Source organism: Marmota monax, unplaced genomic scaffold, assembly GCF_021218885.2.
Source record: "Marmota monax isolate L192 unplaced genomic scaffold, Marmota_monax_Labrador192_F-V1.1 WCK01_AAM20220418_F8-fsc00004, whole genome shotgun sequence".
Classification (NCBI taxonomy): domain Eukaryota; kingdom Metazoa; phylum Chordata; class Mammalia; order Rodentia; family Sciuridae; genus Marmota; species Marmota monax.
Genome location: NW_026692881.1, coordinates 28,430,767 through 28,448,090, shown reverse-complemented (window position 1 = coordinate 28,448,090; position 17,324 = coordinate 28,430,767). Strand labels below are relative to the sequence as shown.

Here is a 17,324-nt window from a genome sequence, read left to right as displayed (position 1 = left end):
TTCTACTTCTTTTGCTGTTGTTTTGCTCTTCTTTTTCTAGGATTTTGAGATGAAGTATGAGATCATTTATTTGTTGTTTTTTTCTTTTTTTAAGGAATGAACTCCAAGCAATGAATTTTCCTCTTAGAACTGCTTTCAATGTGTCCCATAGATTCCGATATGTTGTGTCTGTGTTTTCCTTAATCTCTAAGAATTTTTTAATTTCCTCCTTGATGTCTTCTATAACCCATTGATCATTCAGTAACCTATTGTTCATTCTCCAAGTGATGTATGCTTTTTCCTTCCTTCTTTTATCGTTGATTTTCAGTTTCATTCCATTATGATCAGATAGGATGCATGGTATTATCTCTACTCCTTTATATTGTCTAAGAGTTTCCCTGTGACATAATATATGATCTATTTTTGAGAAGGATCCATGTGCTGCTGAGAAAAAAGTGTAACTGCTTGATGTTGGGTGGTATATCCTATATATGTCAATTAAGTCTAGGTTATTAATTGTGTTATTGAGTTCTATAGTTTCCTTATTCAACTTTTGTTTGGAAGATCTGTCCAGTGGCGAGAGAGGTGTGTTGAAGTCTCCCATGATTATTGTATGGTGGTCTATTAGACTCTTGAACTTGAGAAGAGTTTGTTTGACGAACATAGCTGCACCATTGTTTGGGGCATAAATATTTATGATTGTTATGTCTTGTTGGTGTATGGTTCCCTTAAGCAGTATGTAGTGTCCCTCTTTATCCCTTTTGATTAACTTTGGCTTGAAATCTATTTTATTTGATATGAGTATGGACACTCCTGCTTGTTTCCGAAGTCCATATGAGTGATATGATTTTTCCCAACCTTTCACCTTCAGCCTATGTATGTCTTTTCCTATCAAATGCGTCTCCTGTAGGCAGCATATTGTTGGGTCTTGTTTTGAGATCCATTCTACTAGCCTGTGTCTCTTAATTGGTGAGTTTAAGCCATTAACATTTAGGGTTATTATTGAGATATGGGTTGTTGTTCCAGCCATATTTGTTTATTTATGTTACTAAACATGGTTTGTTTTCCTCTTTGATTATTCCCCCCCCTTTACTGTCCTACCTCCCACTGTTGGTTTTCATTGTTATTTTCCATTTCCTCTTCCTGTAATGTTTTGCCGAAGATGTTTTGAAGAGATGGTTTTCTAGCTGCATATTCTTTTAACTTTTGTTTGTCGTGGAAGGTTTTAATTTCATCTTCCATCCTGAAGCTTAATTTTGCTGGATACACAATTCTTGGTTGGAACCCATTTTCTTTCAGTGTTTGAAATATGTTATTCCAGGATCTTTTAGCTTTCAGAGTCTGTGTTGAAAGATCAGCTGTTATCCTGATTGGCTTGCCCCTAAATGTAATCTGCTTCCTTTCTCTTGTAGCTTTTAAAATTCTCTCCTTATTCTGTATGTTGGGCATCTTCATTATAATGTGTCTAGGTGTGGATCTCTTATAATTTTGCACATTCGGCGTCCTGTAGGCTTCTAGAATTTGGGATTCTGTCTCATTCTTCAAGTCTGGGAAGTTTTCTCGTATTATTTCATTGAATAAATTGCTCATTCCTTTGGTATGGAGTTCTATACCTTCCTGTATCCCAATGACTCTTAAGTTTGGTCTCTTAATGTTATCCCATATTTCTTGGATGTTCTGCTCATGGTTTCTTAACAGTCTTGCTGAGCTGTCTATGTTCTTTTCCATTTGAAATACTTTGTCTTCATTGTCTGATGTTCTATCTTCTAAGTGTTCTACTCTGCTGGTAGTACTCTCAATTGAGTTTTTAAGTTGGTTTATTGCTTCCTGCATTTCTAGGATTTCTGTTTGTTTGTTTTTTATAACCTCTATCTCCCTGTATAGTTGATCCTTTGCTTCCTGGATTTGTTTGTGTAATTCCTTGTCGAAGTGATCTTTCATTGTCTGATTTTGCTGTCTAATTTCTTCCTTGATACTCCAGATCATCTGAAGCATATATATCCTGAATTCTTTATCTGACATTCCATCTGCTGCAGCTGTTACCTCTTCTAAAGTTGAGCTGACCTGCATTGCTTGTAGTCCTTTCTTTCCTTGTCTTTTCATACTGCTTGCGTTTCTTTCTTCTTGGTGAAACTGTTGTTTTTTTGAAATTTTTCCCCCCCTATATATTTATATTGCTCTTGTATAGTTGAAAAGTCTCCCTTGCAGGTGCGGGCGGGGGCTCTGCTCTGCCCCTCCTCCAATTGGTGTGAGGTGTCTACCACGCCCGCGGACCCCTGGGCCTGATCCGCCGTTCTGTCGCAGGTCTGCCTACCTTGCAGGTGGGGCGAAGGCTCTGCCCTGCCTCTCCTACCACGCCCGGGGACCACTAGGCCTGATCTGCAGGTTGGTCGCAGGTCTGCCCACCTTGCGGGCACGGGTGTCAGTTCCGCTCCGCCCCCACTCCAATTGGGGTCACTTGACCACCACACAGGCGGGCCGTTGGGCCTGATCTGGGTGCGGGCGAAGGCTCTGCTCTGCCCCTACTCCAGTTGGGGTGAAGTGTGTACCACGCTGGCAGGCCGCTGGGCCTGATCCGCTGGTCTGTGGCAGGTCTGCTTACCTTGCCGGCGCGGGCGGTGGCTCTGCCCTGCCCCTCCTACCACGCCTGCAGACCGCTGGGCCTGATCTGCAGGTTGGTCGCAGGTCTGCCTACCTTGCGGGCGCGGGCGGCGGCCCCGCTCCTCCCCTCTGGCTCGAGGACAAAGCGAGAGAGACTCGGGTATCTGTGACTCACCCTCCCTACCAGGGGACCAACTGTTTCCGTCGCCGCTGGCACCTATGAAGTTTTCTCCTCGGCCGCTCTCCGATGACATCAGATCTCTGCCATGCTGGCATCCCCTGTTCAATGGCTGAATCCCATTTTCTTCTCTTCCAATAGGCGGAGCTGTGCCCTCTGCGCCGAGCTTTTGCCCTCTATGTGCTGACAGAAATCCCTGTAAGGTGGCTCCTGGGAGTCTCTCAATCCTGTTAGTCCAGAGCCCTTTCACTTATCCGGCCCCTCCCCCTGTTCCTCCTCCCAGCCAGCCAGCCAGGTCCTGTTCACCAGAGGCGGTTCCCCAAGGATCTGATTACACTTGCAGCCCCACCGCGTGTCCTATATCCCGAAGGATGAACACCCTCTCTGTCATTCATCTAAGCCCCAGTGCTGTGGTGGGGTGATCTGGGAACCAACAGTTTAATTTTTCCGGACCCCTTTGGTGGGCACGCCCCCAGAAACTAGCAGCTAAGATCTTGGGTGTCGCCGCTGGTGTTAAGGGGAGGTGGGGATCTGGAATCCCCTCTGCTTCCCTACAGACACGCCCCCGGTGGTTTCCTGGCTGCTTGTATCTGGAGGGGGTGGGAGTCACACACCTGCTAATGTGGATTCCGCTGGGAAGGAATTCTGTCAGGGGAACTCTGGTGATGTCACCACTCTGCTATGGAGGGCCCCAGGCTCCTTGCCGGAGTGTCCGAAGGGAGGGGTGGGACTGGTCTGTCTCTGGTTGGTTTCAGCTCCTGGTTTGCTATTTCATGAAGGCTTGGCGAGAGACCTCTTCCTAGAGTCCCTGCACGGCTCCTGCTGCGCTGCGCCTCGGAGGCTATCTGCCCTGACGCGCAGGGGCCGCGTGCAGGCAGCCGACAGTCGCTGAGTCGCGCAGGCAGCAGCTGGCGGGTCTGGACCTCTGCGCTGCGTGGCGGAGATTCACTCGTCTAGCGCAGACTGTCACCTCCAAAAATCCTACCGATTCCCGGCCGATCTCTCTTTAGTGGAATTTTGCTAGGAGTTTCTCAGCAGGTCGAATCTAAGCGTATCCATGCGTCTCTCTGACCCCGTAGTTGAGGAGGTACTGAAAGCGCTGCCTCCCCTCTCGCCGCCATGTTCTCTCCATTACTCTCTGGATGGCATTCTGAAAGTATAGTCCTTTTGAGTCTACCTTTATAAAAATCTTGGAAATTAGGTTATGGTCAGTACTGGAAAGCCAAATATGAAATTTCACCGCTCTGCCCGCCTCGGGGTGCAGCCGCGCGTCCGGGCGCGTTCGCCGCGCGCTCTCCTTTTCGCTCACTCGCTCACGCACGCACTGAACTCATTCACAAAGTTGCCGGCGGTGGCGGCGCTGCGCTCGCCCTCCTCCTCCCCTCCCCGCCTCCCCGCCCCATTCCTTCCCCTCCTTCACTCCCTCACTCCCCGCCAAGTCTCCACATTTTTTCATATATTTGTTGATTGATTGTATATCATCTTCTGAGAAGTGTCTGTTCAGTTCCTTAGCCCATTTATTGATTGGGTTATTTGGGGGTTTTGTTTGGTGTTTAGCTTTTCTTAAAAAAAAAAAAATTTTTTTTAGTTGTAGTTAGACACAGTACCTTTATTTTATTGTTATGTGGTGCTGAGGATCAAACCCAGTGCCCGATGCATGCTAGGCAAGCGCTCTACTGCTGAGCCACAACCCCAGCCTGTCCTCATGGTGTTTAGCTTTTTGAGTTCTTTATATACCCTACAGATTAGTGCTCTATCTTATGTGCAAGTGGTAAAAATTTGCTCCCGAGATGATATAAGGAGCTGATTTATAGTGGGGTTGGAGAGGGAGTGTGGGAGGATTAGACAAACAATAGAAAGGACAGAGGGGTAGGAGGGGAAGGGAGGGGGCATGGGGGTAGGAAAGATGGTGGAATGAGATGGACATCAATACTTAAGTACATGTATGAAGACACGAATGGTGTGACTCTGTACAACCAGAGATATGAAAAATTGTGTTCTATTTGTACAATATGAATTGTAATGCATTATGCTATCATATAAAACAAATTAGAATAAAAAATAAAGTAATTACTTTTTTAAAAAATTAGCTGTACTCATTCCCCAGTTCTTTACTTCCTTTGTTGGGTTTCTTTCTATTCTAACTTTGATCTCAGCATTCCATAAAATTTAATATCCCCTTAACTATGGTGGATATAGCTCAGACCCAGCTTTGCTTGAATTTTTAGGATCTTTTAACAGTGTTAAACTTACCTTTCTTGAAATGCTCTGTTCCTTTGGCTCTGTTTTTATCATGCGTTTTGGGTGTTCCTGCCTTCTGGGCCACGCTTTCTTAGTCTCTTTATCAGGCTTTTCTTTCTGTCAGAAAACCCTCTTGTGTTCAAATTTTGTCATTCCCTGAGTGATCCTAATTGTTCCTCTAATGTGCATCAGATTCTTTGAATCATTATTGTCAGCTCTTTTTGCTTAGCTTTAGGCACATAAGTACCAAAAACACCTTAAACTTTAATATATCCAAAATTGAGTCCTTTCTTCTGTCCACGAATATGCTTCTTCTTTCATGTTCTGGGATAAGTGATGAGTATAGCACCCAAATGACTGTCTAACCCAGAAACCTGGGGGTCATGCTTGGCTCTTCCTTCCCTCCTCTCACATACCTAGCCAGTCCCAAAGTATTAGTGATGTGTCCAGTGTTTAATATCATTCAAGTCCGTTTACTTTTTTATATTCCCTCTCTTACCTCCATCATCCAAGCCATTGTCAGCTCCCATCTGGAAAACTGCCATAGCTCATAAACTGATTTTTCTGTTTACTTTTTCTCCAGGACATTTCCTACACTGTTATTAGCATAAACTTTTTAAAAAGAACATTTTCTCAAAACCTTTCAGTGATTTCCCATTGCCTCAAAGATTGCCTAGGAAGTTCAAATGCCTTAGCATGGCTTGTGAGATTAGTGACCTGTTCCTTGCTTCTTCGTGCCTTCCTCTTTTTCACTCTTATATTTCAGCTGTAGTTTGTTAACGGATTTTTAAGGCCTGTCAAGACCTTGTCAAGTGCTAAGGATGTAGTGAAGTCCTGATTATCATCAGTGCTGAATACCTATTGGTACCAACCAGAAACCCTTCTCCTTTTCCCTTTCCAGCTTTAGCACATATTCATTCCTCTTCCTAGAACTTATTTTGAATTTTTCCCACAAACTTCTGCTTTTCTTTTTTCCTTTTTTTCTTTTTCTTTTTGAAGGATAACAAATTATGGCCCATAAGCCAAATCTAGCCCACCACCTCTTTTTGTAAGTGCAGTTTTCTGGGCATCTAGCCACACTCATTTTTGTACATATTGTCTCTGGCTATTTTCATCTACAGTGGCAAAGTGGAACGATTGCAACAAAATCCATATGCCAAGACGCCCAGCTTATCTACTGACTGGACCTTTGCAGACAGTAAATGCTACTTTAAGTATTAGTTTGAGCATCACTTATATGAAGTTAGGCAACTTGCCGGGTTTTCATCAGAAACAGCTATCACACTCGTGTAATTTCCCTTCTTGATTAAAAGTTCTTTGAAAGCAGGAGCATGTAGGCCCTGCTCATTTATACTCTCAGTCCTTAGTTCCTATTATTTTATTCATTCATAAATATTTGGATGAATGAATAAAAGTCTCTTTATAAAGCATTGCATTTAAATTGAAAATTTTAATGAAATTTTAAAATTCCCCAAACCATTAGTTTAATGTCCCTTAATAGTCTCATATTTTCTGAAATATAAACTTTGTTTTTTAGAGGTAAGCAAGAAATTGAAAATTTGAAGGAAGAAATGGAAAGTCTTAATTCTTTGATTAATGACCTACAAAAAGACATCGAAGGAAGTAGGAAAAGAGAATCTGAGCTACTGCTGTTCACAGAAAAGCTCACTAGTAAGAATGCACAGCTTCAATCTGAGTGCAATTCCTTGCAGTCACAATATGATAAACTTTCCTGTAGTGAAAGTCAGTTGCAAAACCAATGTGAACAAATGAGACAGACAAATACTAATTTGGTAAGTATAAATATATATATTTAACTCTTGAAACAACTAACAAGAAACACAGATTAAAATTTCCCCACAGCATAAAAATGTAGTAGTAGTTAATTTAAGCACTTTTCTATTGGCACTGACTTTCTGGTAATTTCAAATGCTTTAAAAAAAAAATGTTGCGGGCTGTAACTGTAGCTCAGTGACAGAGCACTTGCCTAGCATCTGTGAGGCACTGGCTTTGATCTTCAGCACCACATAAAATAAAGGTATTATGTCCATCTACAACTAAAAAAATACATATTTTAAAAAATGTTGGTTTTTTTCCTTTCAACTGACGTGATTTGTAATAAATTTTCTCCCTAAAATAATAAAGAAGAATGTTTCACTTTTGAAAATAAGAAAGCCATGGTTTCTGTCATTCTTAACTAGAATCATTATATATTTTTTTAAAGGTAATACTTTACATTTATTTTAAAAAATAGTTTCAAAGTGGTTTAATATTTCCAAGTTATTAGAATGTCTTCAAATTACTCATAAAAATAGTTTGAGTTTGTGCTGGGATTGTGGCTCAGCAGTAAAGCGCCTGCCTAACATGCGCGAGGCCCTGGGTTCTATCCTCAACACCACATAAAAAAAAATAAAAAATAAAGATATTGTGTCCACCTAAAAAAAAATAAATAATAAATATAAAAGAATAGTTTGAGTTTTTGAAATTGCAAAAATTCGAAGACCTGTGTCACAGGTAGTTTTGCATGTGCAGAACAACACACTCATTTAGTGTATCCCTTTGCCTCACTATATGAGAATTTGGAGGAGCTCAATAAATAAAACCTTGTAAGGAGGAGCTATAGAAGACTGTCTCTCAGGGACCATATATTTTTAAGGTTGTCATTTGAGCAATAATAGAAATAAATATATGATTTAAATTTTTTTTCATTTTATCTTACTTAATATTCAGGAAAGTAGATTGTTAAAAGAGGAAGAACTTCGAAAAGAGGAAGTCCAGACTCTGCAAGCTGACCTTATGTGTAAACAAACAGAAGTTAAAGCATTGAGTACCCAGGTAGAAGAACTGAAAGATGAGTTAGTAACTCAAAGACGTAAACATGCCTCTAATGTCAAGGATCTTACCAAGCAACTTCAGCAAGGTATAAAATTCTTCCTCATTTAGACCTTGAATATATTTGTTTCTTTTAATCATTAAAGATTTTGTAGAAAAAATATATTTCAGGTTCTACTACATTTACTGGAGCTATTTATTCCTTTTAACATATTAATTTTCATAGATAAATTGCTAACCTTGCAGTTCTATGAACTGCCTGTCTTCTATACTAAAGGATATTTATTCACAGAGCCACAGAATGTAAGAATTGTGGTAGGTATTACCTTAGGGCAAGAGTGTCTAAACTTTTTTGATTACATACTTTTTTATCAGTAAAAAATATTTGGTTTTCTCCAATTTATGTGTTTATTTATGCATTTTAGATGTGTTAGATAAAAATAGAAATTTGAAAAGATTTATCTTTAAGCGTAAATAAAAATTGTAATATTTTCTACCTACATATGCCTATGAATTGATCTGTACTGCATTTAGGGTACCTGGATCTACATCTTGTCTCTAACTTAGAGATGGTTGAGACCTAGCTCTGCATCTGGGTCTCAGGAAACAGACCTGGAAAGGTTATAAATTACCTGAACACAACAATGATCAACTAGAATTAAAACCCAGATTTCTTTAATTTAAAATGCATAGAGGTTATTGGGTATCTGTACTATGTGCTTGGACAAAGATGAATAAGACAAGTATTCCAACTAGCTATTCTCTTACCATTTTCCACAACTTTATTTATTTTCAAATAGGGTGAAATGTATTACTTAACATGAATATGTTCAGTTATTTGCTATAAGAATTCAGTTGTTTTTATACTTATAATTGAAGGGAAATTTCTGGTAGGATCCTCTAAATCTGTCAGGACTTCTATCTATCTATCTATCTATCTATTTAAAGTTGTAGATGGACACAATACCTTTCTTTTATTTTTTTTATTTTTAATGTGGTGCTGAGGCTCTAACCCAGTGCCTCACACATGCTAGGAAAGTGCTCTGAACCACAATCTTAGCTTTTGTCAGGACTCTGAAAAGTTAAGTTCAGTACAAGTAAATGATGCCAGTGTCAGTTATCATAATGTCATTTTTGTATATTTTGTATTTGACCTGTACAATTCCAAATGTCATTTTATATGAATGACATCTACAGCTTTCTAAGGTAGGTATTCAAGAACTTTGTCTTATTATTATTATTATAGTCTATGCCATTTTTTACTAAATGAATTTAGCAACTAAAATCAGGGATGGATGGGACGGTCATGATGATTATTGTAAGTAATCCACTTATTTTTCCTATAGCACGAAGAAAATTAGATCAGGTTGAGAATGGAAGCTACGATAAAGAAGTTAGCAGCATGGGGAGTCGTTCTAGTTCATCAGGTAAAAAAAACAAAACAAAACAATGGTTTTAGTTGTTATTTAGTAATTGAATATAAAAATAAATAGCATTTGGGTCTTAAAAATATTGATATGCTTTGTTTCCTTTTGAAACAAAATATTGAAGTTTTATATAATTATTTTGTAATAAAATTTGGGATTCTCTCTCTGTCTCTCTATTATAACTTCTACATTATACTGTCTCCTAGGAATTGCACATTAGAGGGGCAAAATATTATCAGCTATTACAATAGTGGAAAAAATGTGTAGTAGAAAGAATGTGAATTTGAAATTATTGTTGCATGTTTATATCCCACCTCTGCCATTTTTTATTTATATTTTATTTATATTCTGTTCTATTCTCTCACTATGAAGTTGCTGAGGTTGACCTCAAACTTGCAATTCTCCTGTCTCAGCTTCCTGAGATGTTGAGATTACAGGCATGTGCTATCACACCCAGTTTCTGCAATGTATTATATAATTTTAGATAAGATACATTACTTATCTTAAATCTATACAGTGGGGTTGAGAAACAGATTTTTATAGGGTAAAGAGGACCAAAAATTCATTTCATTGGTATTGGTAAAAAGGAAGAGCTAACCATCGTGCTTACTATAATGCGCTGTTCTGAGTGCTTCACATATATTAACTCATCTAAATGAGATAAATATATTAATAATCTTATGAACGGTAAATAATATTACTAATGCCATTTTGACATGAAGTAGCCAAGGCACTGTGAGTTTTAAATAATTTGTCCAAAGTCACACAACTAATAATTGGAAAAGTAGGATTTGAACCTGGATAGATTGGCTCTGGAACATAATCCACTATATTCTGTCCTCCTTCTCCTCTCCTATATCCTACATTCTGCCCCCCACTGTTTTTTGTTGTTTTTTGTTTTCTGTTCTCTTTTACTTTAATTTTGGTCTGACTTATAATTGTTATTCTTTCTCTTAGATCTTTTGTTTCTCTGTTGCTACTTTCACATCCTGTTCTTGAGAGACATAATAGATGGACGCTTTGCTATTTTATTGCCAGTATACTCAGACACAAGAAGTTGGTTAGCCAATAACCTATGATATGTTCTACATCCAGCTATGTTAGGGTGAATATTTGAAAATGATACCAAAATAAACGATACATGAGATGAGAGTCTAGCATGCTAGACTACAAATAATATCTAAACTGATTTTTTTTTTTTGTATGTGTGCATATCATTTAGGGTCCCTTAATGCTCGGAGCAGTGCAGAAGATCGATCTCCAGAAAACACTGGGTCATCAGTAGCTGTGGATAACTTTCCAGAATTGGACAAGGCCATGCTGATTGAGAGGATAGTTAGGTTGCAGAAAGCACATGCCCGGAAAAATGAAAAGATAGAATTTATGGAAGACCACATCAAACAATTGGTGGAAGAAATTAGGAAAAAAACAAAGTATGTATTATTATGGTAGCACTATCTGTTCCGAGTCTATACTTCTCATGGTAAAAGCACTCTTTTCAAAAATCAATCATATCAAGAATTCTGTCTTTCAAAAAATATTTATTTATTTAATTTGAGAAAGGGTCTCACATCTTGCTCAGGCTGGTCTCAAACTCCTGGGCTCAAGCATCCCTGCTTCTCAGCCTCTCAAGTAGTTGGTACTACAGGTGTGTGCCACCATATCCAGCTTAATAATTCTTATAATCATTCGGTTCCAAATATTTTATGATCACCTACTGTATTCTAGGTTTGGGGAATACAAAAATGAAAGAAAACATAGATCTAGGGCTGAGAGTATTGCTCAGTGGTAGAGTGCTTGCCTAGCATGCATAAGACCCTTGAAGAAGACATAGAGTTCAGTAGTGTGCTACTTGGCTTTTTATTTTCATGTTAATGACTCTAAGAGACACATGAAGTTTTAGATATTTTTTTTTCCTGTTGAGCAAAATATAATTAGGTAATTCCTTGTACTATGCCTGTTAGCATTTATCTTACTGATTACCTACAGCCACTGAGTGAGAGTGAGTTCTCTGATTTTGTAGATAAGTTAACTGGGGCCTAGGTAAAATCACTCTTATCTGTCAGGATTATCCTCTTGTGAGGGACAGACATTGAGCTAGAGATTCAGACCCAGCTCTGAATGACTCCAGAGCCTGTCCTATGCCATATTCCTCTCACTGATACTGTACTCATTTAAACAAGAGATGTTGCTCTTATATTGCAGGTCTTTTCCTAAGCCATTTTAATTTTAATTTTAAACATGTTACTAAAAGTTTGCCTATTACTTTTTAAAAAAGTTTAAAAATAGGAAAACAATATTAATAGAAATCAGAGCAATAAAATAGTTGCTTAAATGTTTTATGTAAATAAGGAAAGGAATTTAAAAAGCAGTGTATATATCATTAATCATGATAGAATAAAAGTAAAATAGCTGAAGAAACCATCTGAATAAGGAAAATTCTTTTCTAATGTATTAGGTTATTAGTTTAATAGGTATTTATTTTATGCTAGGCCTCTTTATGCTTCTGCTTAGCTGATTCTTACAAATTCCAGTATTTTTAATTCTTCAGGTACACAATTGATAGTGTCATTTTGTTTTGCAGAATAATTCAGAGTTACATTTTACGAGAAGAATCAGGCACACTTTCTTCAGAGGCTTCTGATTTTAACAAAGTCCATTTAAGTAGACGAGGTGGCATCATGGCATCTTTATATACATCTCATCCTGCTGATAGTGGATTAACACTGGAACTGTCTTTGGAAATCAACCGAAAATTGCAGGCTGTTTTGGAGGATACATTACTAAAAAATATTACTTTGAAGGTATTTGTGTTTCTCATTCACTTACCAATAAGTAAAATGGTGCCTCTTTCTTAGTCTCATCTGGCACTTAGACGGGCTAATTCTGATAGGTTTCTATTACTCAAGAGATAAAAATTTAATGTTTTTCTATTTTGAAAGCATAATTTTCAAACTAAGTCAGTTTAGTTATTGGATAGTAGGATGAATTATATATTTTGCAATGGATGACCTTTGATATACATTGCTATTACAGGTCATTGTTGAAACACTTTTTAAGACTATGGAGTTTCTAATATATTTTCCAGCTTTCTTTTATTTTCTGCAGCTATTATCTATTTGTTGAACATGGGCCTTGATAGTTAGTAATGGGTTTTAAAAATAAATTTTAAATCTAATAATTAATCATTTTATGTATTGAATTGCTATAGCTATGATAAAAAGGTTAAATATGAGCTGAGTATAATGAAACCACCTATAATTCCAGCTCCTTGGGAAGTTGAGAGAGGAGGGTGTCATAAGTTCAAGGCCACCCTGGGCAACTTAATGATACTCCGTCTCAAAATAAAATTTTAGAAAAGTGGGCTAGGGGATGTAGCTCAGGGATAGAGCACTTGCCTAGCATGTGCAAGGCCCTGGGTTTAATCCCCAATATCATAACTTTGAAAAGGACAGGTCTACTTTACTAAAAACATCTGTGTATCTAATTCAATTCACTAATTCACTTAGCATTTTTGGACTAATCACCACTCCTTCAGTTTCAAAATTTAGGCAAAAATAGTTCAAATTGAATCTTTTTATTTATTATACTTAGTAGTTTTGTTTTCTCTCTTTTCCCCTAACTATTAAAGGAAAATCTACAAACACTTGGAACAGAAATAGAACGTCTTATTAAACACCAGCATGAACTAGAGCAGAGGACAAAGAAAACCTAATACAAAGTTCTTGCCCAGTAAACAGATAAAAGCCACCCAGGAGCAGGTGCCACTGACCAGTGTTGTTGGAAACTTTTCCCTACTTTGTGTATAAGCCAGTCAAAATTTGTTTTGCTTCATCTGTATAAAAAAAGTGTCCTTTTAAAAATGGATGCATTGCTGTGCATACTGTAAGAGTGTAGGCTTTGATGAAATTTGTTTTATATGGTGCAATACAACAGCCTATCATTGAGTCTGAACAACTTAATTTGCTCATAGTCTTAAGTGCTGAACATTACTAAAAGGGCTTTAAAAAAAAACCCTTCTCCATATTTTTTCCCTTTAAAATATGTCAAAAATTATTCATCTTTAAAAATGATTCATGAAAAGACAAAGAAGTGTTACTCATTCATTGATTTACAATTTCCACAACACCAAGAAAAGTAAGGACATCATAAAAATATTTGTTTCAAGCTAGACACAGTGGTGTGTACCTATAGTCCCAGCTACTCAGGAGGCCAGGGGGAGGACCACTTGAAACCAGGAGTTTGAGGCCAATCTGTGCAACATAGCAAAATCCCATCTCAAAATACATTTTAAAAAAATGTTTTGACACTCCAGTATAATATTTGGTTGTCTTTTAAGGATGCAGTTGAGTACTTAAATTTTTGTTTTAATGAAAACTGAACTTAATAGAAAAGCCAGCTGTTGGTAAATGGCAATAGTTGGACATTGAATGTCTCTGTCAGGTTTCGTTGTCTATCGTAGGTCCATTTTTTTTCATATTTGGATTAATAGTTGAATTCTTAAAATCTTTAGTTACTTTAAATATGGTTTAGAATAACATGTTTATTGAAAAAATTTTCTGTGGACTTCAGTTACATTTTAAAATGTGAAGTGGATCCAATCATTAGAACAGCGAAATGAATAATTCTTAGACATGGAAATACTTTAATTTTACTAACATTGTATAAAGATAAAGTGTACTAGTATTTTAAGGTACTTACTAAGAACCAGTTTCCCAAGAGAAAGCAGCATATGGCTTTGTTAACCATTTGAGCACCATTCTTCACTACTGAAACAATTAAATATATATCAAATTGGAGTGATCATGAAGTTCCCCCAAATGTGATGTTTTAGTATATTTATTTAAAACACAAAATAATTATATATCTAAAAACCAAAGGAATTTTTAAGCCAAATTATTGTATTTTGTTGGATTTTTAGATATTTTTCTATATTTTGTTGGATTTTTACAATATTTATTTTAGATGTAGATTTAAATGTTGTAGTCATATCAATATTTGTCATCAGATTTTTTCTTACCTCCTTTTATTTCTCACCTATTATAATTTCTTTGACTTTGCATTATGTTTGGATTCTTTGTATAATAGGACACCTTAGCTCATCTGCAGGTTTGTTACCACAAACCTCATTTTTGTTTTAGATTTTGGCATCCTTCCTACTCCACCCACCCCCATCCCTGTGCACCAAAAAGAAAGTGAGCCTTGGGGGTGACAGATTAAAAGCCTTCAAAGAACTGTATGGGCTTTTGAAGTTGGACTTGTGGCAATGTCCTTTTAATGGGTTTTAACTTTTTTTTTAAATCAACTTAACATTATTTAAAAGGTAATTTAGTAAAGATCAGGTCATTTATTGTAGTGTCTTAATTTTTGTGCATGTCAAGTTATACATTGTCATCCAAAAGCAAATATCCTTTTTATTTCAGAATGAAAATGCACATTTAAAGATGTTTTATTTTTAAAATAATTATAAAAAGTATTAGTTTTAATGTGTCTTGCTTTTTATCAATAATAATTTATCAAATTAAAAAAAAAGAGGGTAAGTGCAATAAAATCAATTATTTTCCCATTTGTTTCTAGACATATGGTTGACACTCCAAAAGTCTACTTACAATAGGCAACATATCTAATTTTTTCCTGGTTTCTCATGTGCTATAGATTCATAAACTATAAGATTAAAGTTTTTTCCCTCTAGGGTACAAAATGTATAATGGAGGCCAAATAGTGATCAGATTCATCGTATTCTATGCCTATACACTTTCAAATATATATTCATATATATTTGATATAGTTACCATATTTCAAATATATATATACACATACATACATTAGACAAAAATGAAGCATTCAGTATTAATATTTGTGCCACCATTTTAGAGGAAAATTATTAAAAGCCATATTTCGACGGTATTGTTGCCATTTTTCCTGATAAACTTAAGAAACTATGGAAAATTTTTGAAGGAAATAATTTGTTTTCTTTTTGTTCTTCAGTATCTACTGCTTCCTTTTATACATGGATCAGGAATGAGCAAAGTACTGTATAAAAATATGCATGTATTAGCGATACCCATTTCTGTCCTGATTTTCGAACAGCTCCTAATGTAAGGATTTGGAGGGCCTTCCACCCGTTTACTATATTGAATAGAGAGAAGAATGGGGTGTCTGGAGAATAATAAACCTGAGACCTACAGGGAATTTGTTTTATGTTTGATATTGTACACATCAATAGCTCTTTAGGTTAGCAATATTTTGGTATCTTTGAGCAGGAAATTTTTAGTGTGTGTAGGTACACCTCGTAGGTTTTGATTTGAAAGTGAATACTTGCTGTGACTCCCATTCTCTCATCCCATATACACTTTAATCTGTTATAAGGATCAAAAATTGGACAGAAGAATTAATTTCAACTTTGGTGGTTTTTGGTTTTGTTTTTAATTATCATTTAAAGTGATTCAGGTTACAAACATGTTATTTATTCACTTAATAAACACATTGTAAACCTACCTTATAGGTATTATGTTGCAATTAAACATCCTCATAGAGAACTTATGGTCTAAAAAAAAATAGCTGGGAGGCAGTAGGAACTGGCCTTTGGGCCTCTTAGCTTATGCCAGCCCTACTTGGCTGAGAAGAGGCTTACTTTACTTGGGCGTGAAGGTGGCTGAGAAATTTCACTTTGCCATGAAACTTGGAAAACTGAATCCTTGCAAAGGTATACTGAGAGCAAATTGCTGTTTTCATGGTGGTTCTACACATTTCCTGACTTTTGTCACAGTTTAATGTTTAATTAGTCTCTAAGAAAAAGGAAAAAAATCTGAGCACCATAAAATGACATTAGGTTTTTACGATTGTACTAAATTATTAATGCCTATTTGATGTTCATAAAGATGAATCTAATTGTTGTCACGCATTTTTCCAAGCTTTGTTTTGTGGTATACTATTTTTTTCTAAGGATTTTTTTCACTTTCTACATACAAACTTAGACCAAGATTTACCTACCAGTGAAAGAAGAGGGCGGGGAAATAAGACGATTAGCAACCATTAATTTTATAAATGTTATATATGCTACCCTGGTGAAAATATTTTTATAAATCATGTTGTCATTCATATTTCATGAATTTTGACTCTAGGAGCCTATTTTTCAGTTAAGATTTTTTTTTAAACAAAATGTTATTTTTTAACACTGAGATTATTAATTTTAAACTAACACCAGTTGGTGGCACTAGAAACCTGAAATTTTTCAAGGCTGAACAAGAGAAACAATTGAAAAAAGTATCCAAACATGAATTTTCAGAAAAACAAAAATATAATTGAATATTAAAAATGTATTTTTCTTCTGAAATGGAATTCTTTTTTTAAATGCATATGGCTGTCCATTTTGACTGTGATGATGAAAATCCTTTATCTTCCAGAAGACATATGTGTGTGCATTGTATAGATAATCTTTAATTTAATTACACTGTTCATTTTGTAAATGTTTCTGTATAAAATGAAGCTTTTTAAGATTACTCTGTATATATATTATACCAATTAAATAGGTAATGCCTGGTTACCAAGTTGTATTTTAATGGCATCTTTAATTGTTTTCATGCATCACTCACTAAACAGACTGATTCTCCAGACTATGTGGCAAAATTGATTCAGATTGCTTGAATTTTCTTTTTTTAACTAGACTGGGAATTTTCACTTTCTAGAAAAACTTGATCCTTCCAATAGGATTAGGTCATGATTAGAGTGGGTGAACAATACTAGTAAAGGAATTAAGTTGAATGCCAGATTGTAGTTTAAATTTTTGTTCATTGATAACAAAATTCAGCATTTTAAAAGAATCTGGGCCTGCAGGCATGTGAACTTTTCTTATTGAACCTAATTACTTGATATATTCAGATTTTCCACAAACTGTGGAACTTACTTGCCCATGATGTCTGATTTTAATAATAAAGAACTAATTATGTGTTAAAATGGCATTAATTTAATCAAGTTAATATGTGCGATGGTGTGTGATGTATTTTTCACATCACAAGGTGTTAGTTTCTATCTCTTAACAGCTCAGGTACCCTTTAATTATGCTA

The 17,324-nt window shown here is 36.4% G+C and overlaps 1 protein-coding gene across 2 annotated transcripts in view; it reads left to right on the top strand.

Moving 5' to 3' along the window:
- The window catches only part of Ccdc186 (coiled-coil domain containing 186), a 51,198-nt gene extending 34,394 nt beyond the window's left edge, over window positions 1-16,804 (top strand). For both annotated transcript variants that reach the window (XM_046450294.2, XM_046450293.2), the window contains 6 exons: window positions 6,537-6,792; window positions 7,730-7,919; window positions 9,178-9,258; window positions 10,481-10,691; window positions 11,843-12,062; window positions 12,890-16,804. In XM_046450294.2, the coding sequence (XP_046306250.1) occupies window positions 6,537-6,792; window positions 7,730-7,919; window positions 9,178-9,258; window positions 10,481-10,691; window positions 11,843-12,062; window positions 12,890-12,973 (1,042 nt within the window). In that variant the 3' untranslated portion in view covers window positions 12,974-16,804. The remainder of the gene's footprint in view (window positions 1-6,536; window positions 6,793-7,729; window positions 7,920-9,177; window positions 9,259-10,480; window positions 10,692-11,842; window positions 12,063-12,889) is intronic.
- Window positions 16,805-17,324: the final 520 nt, after the last annotated feature.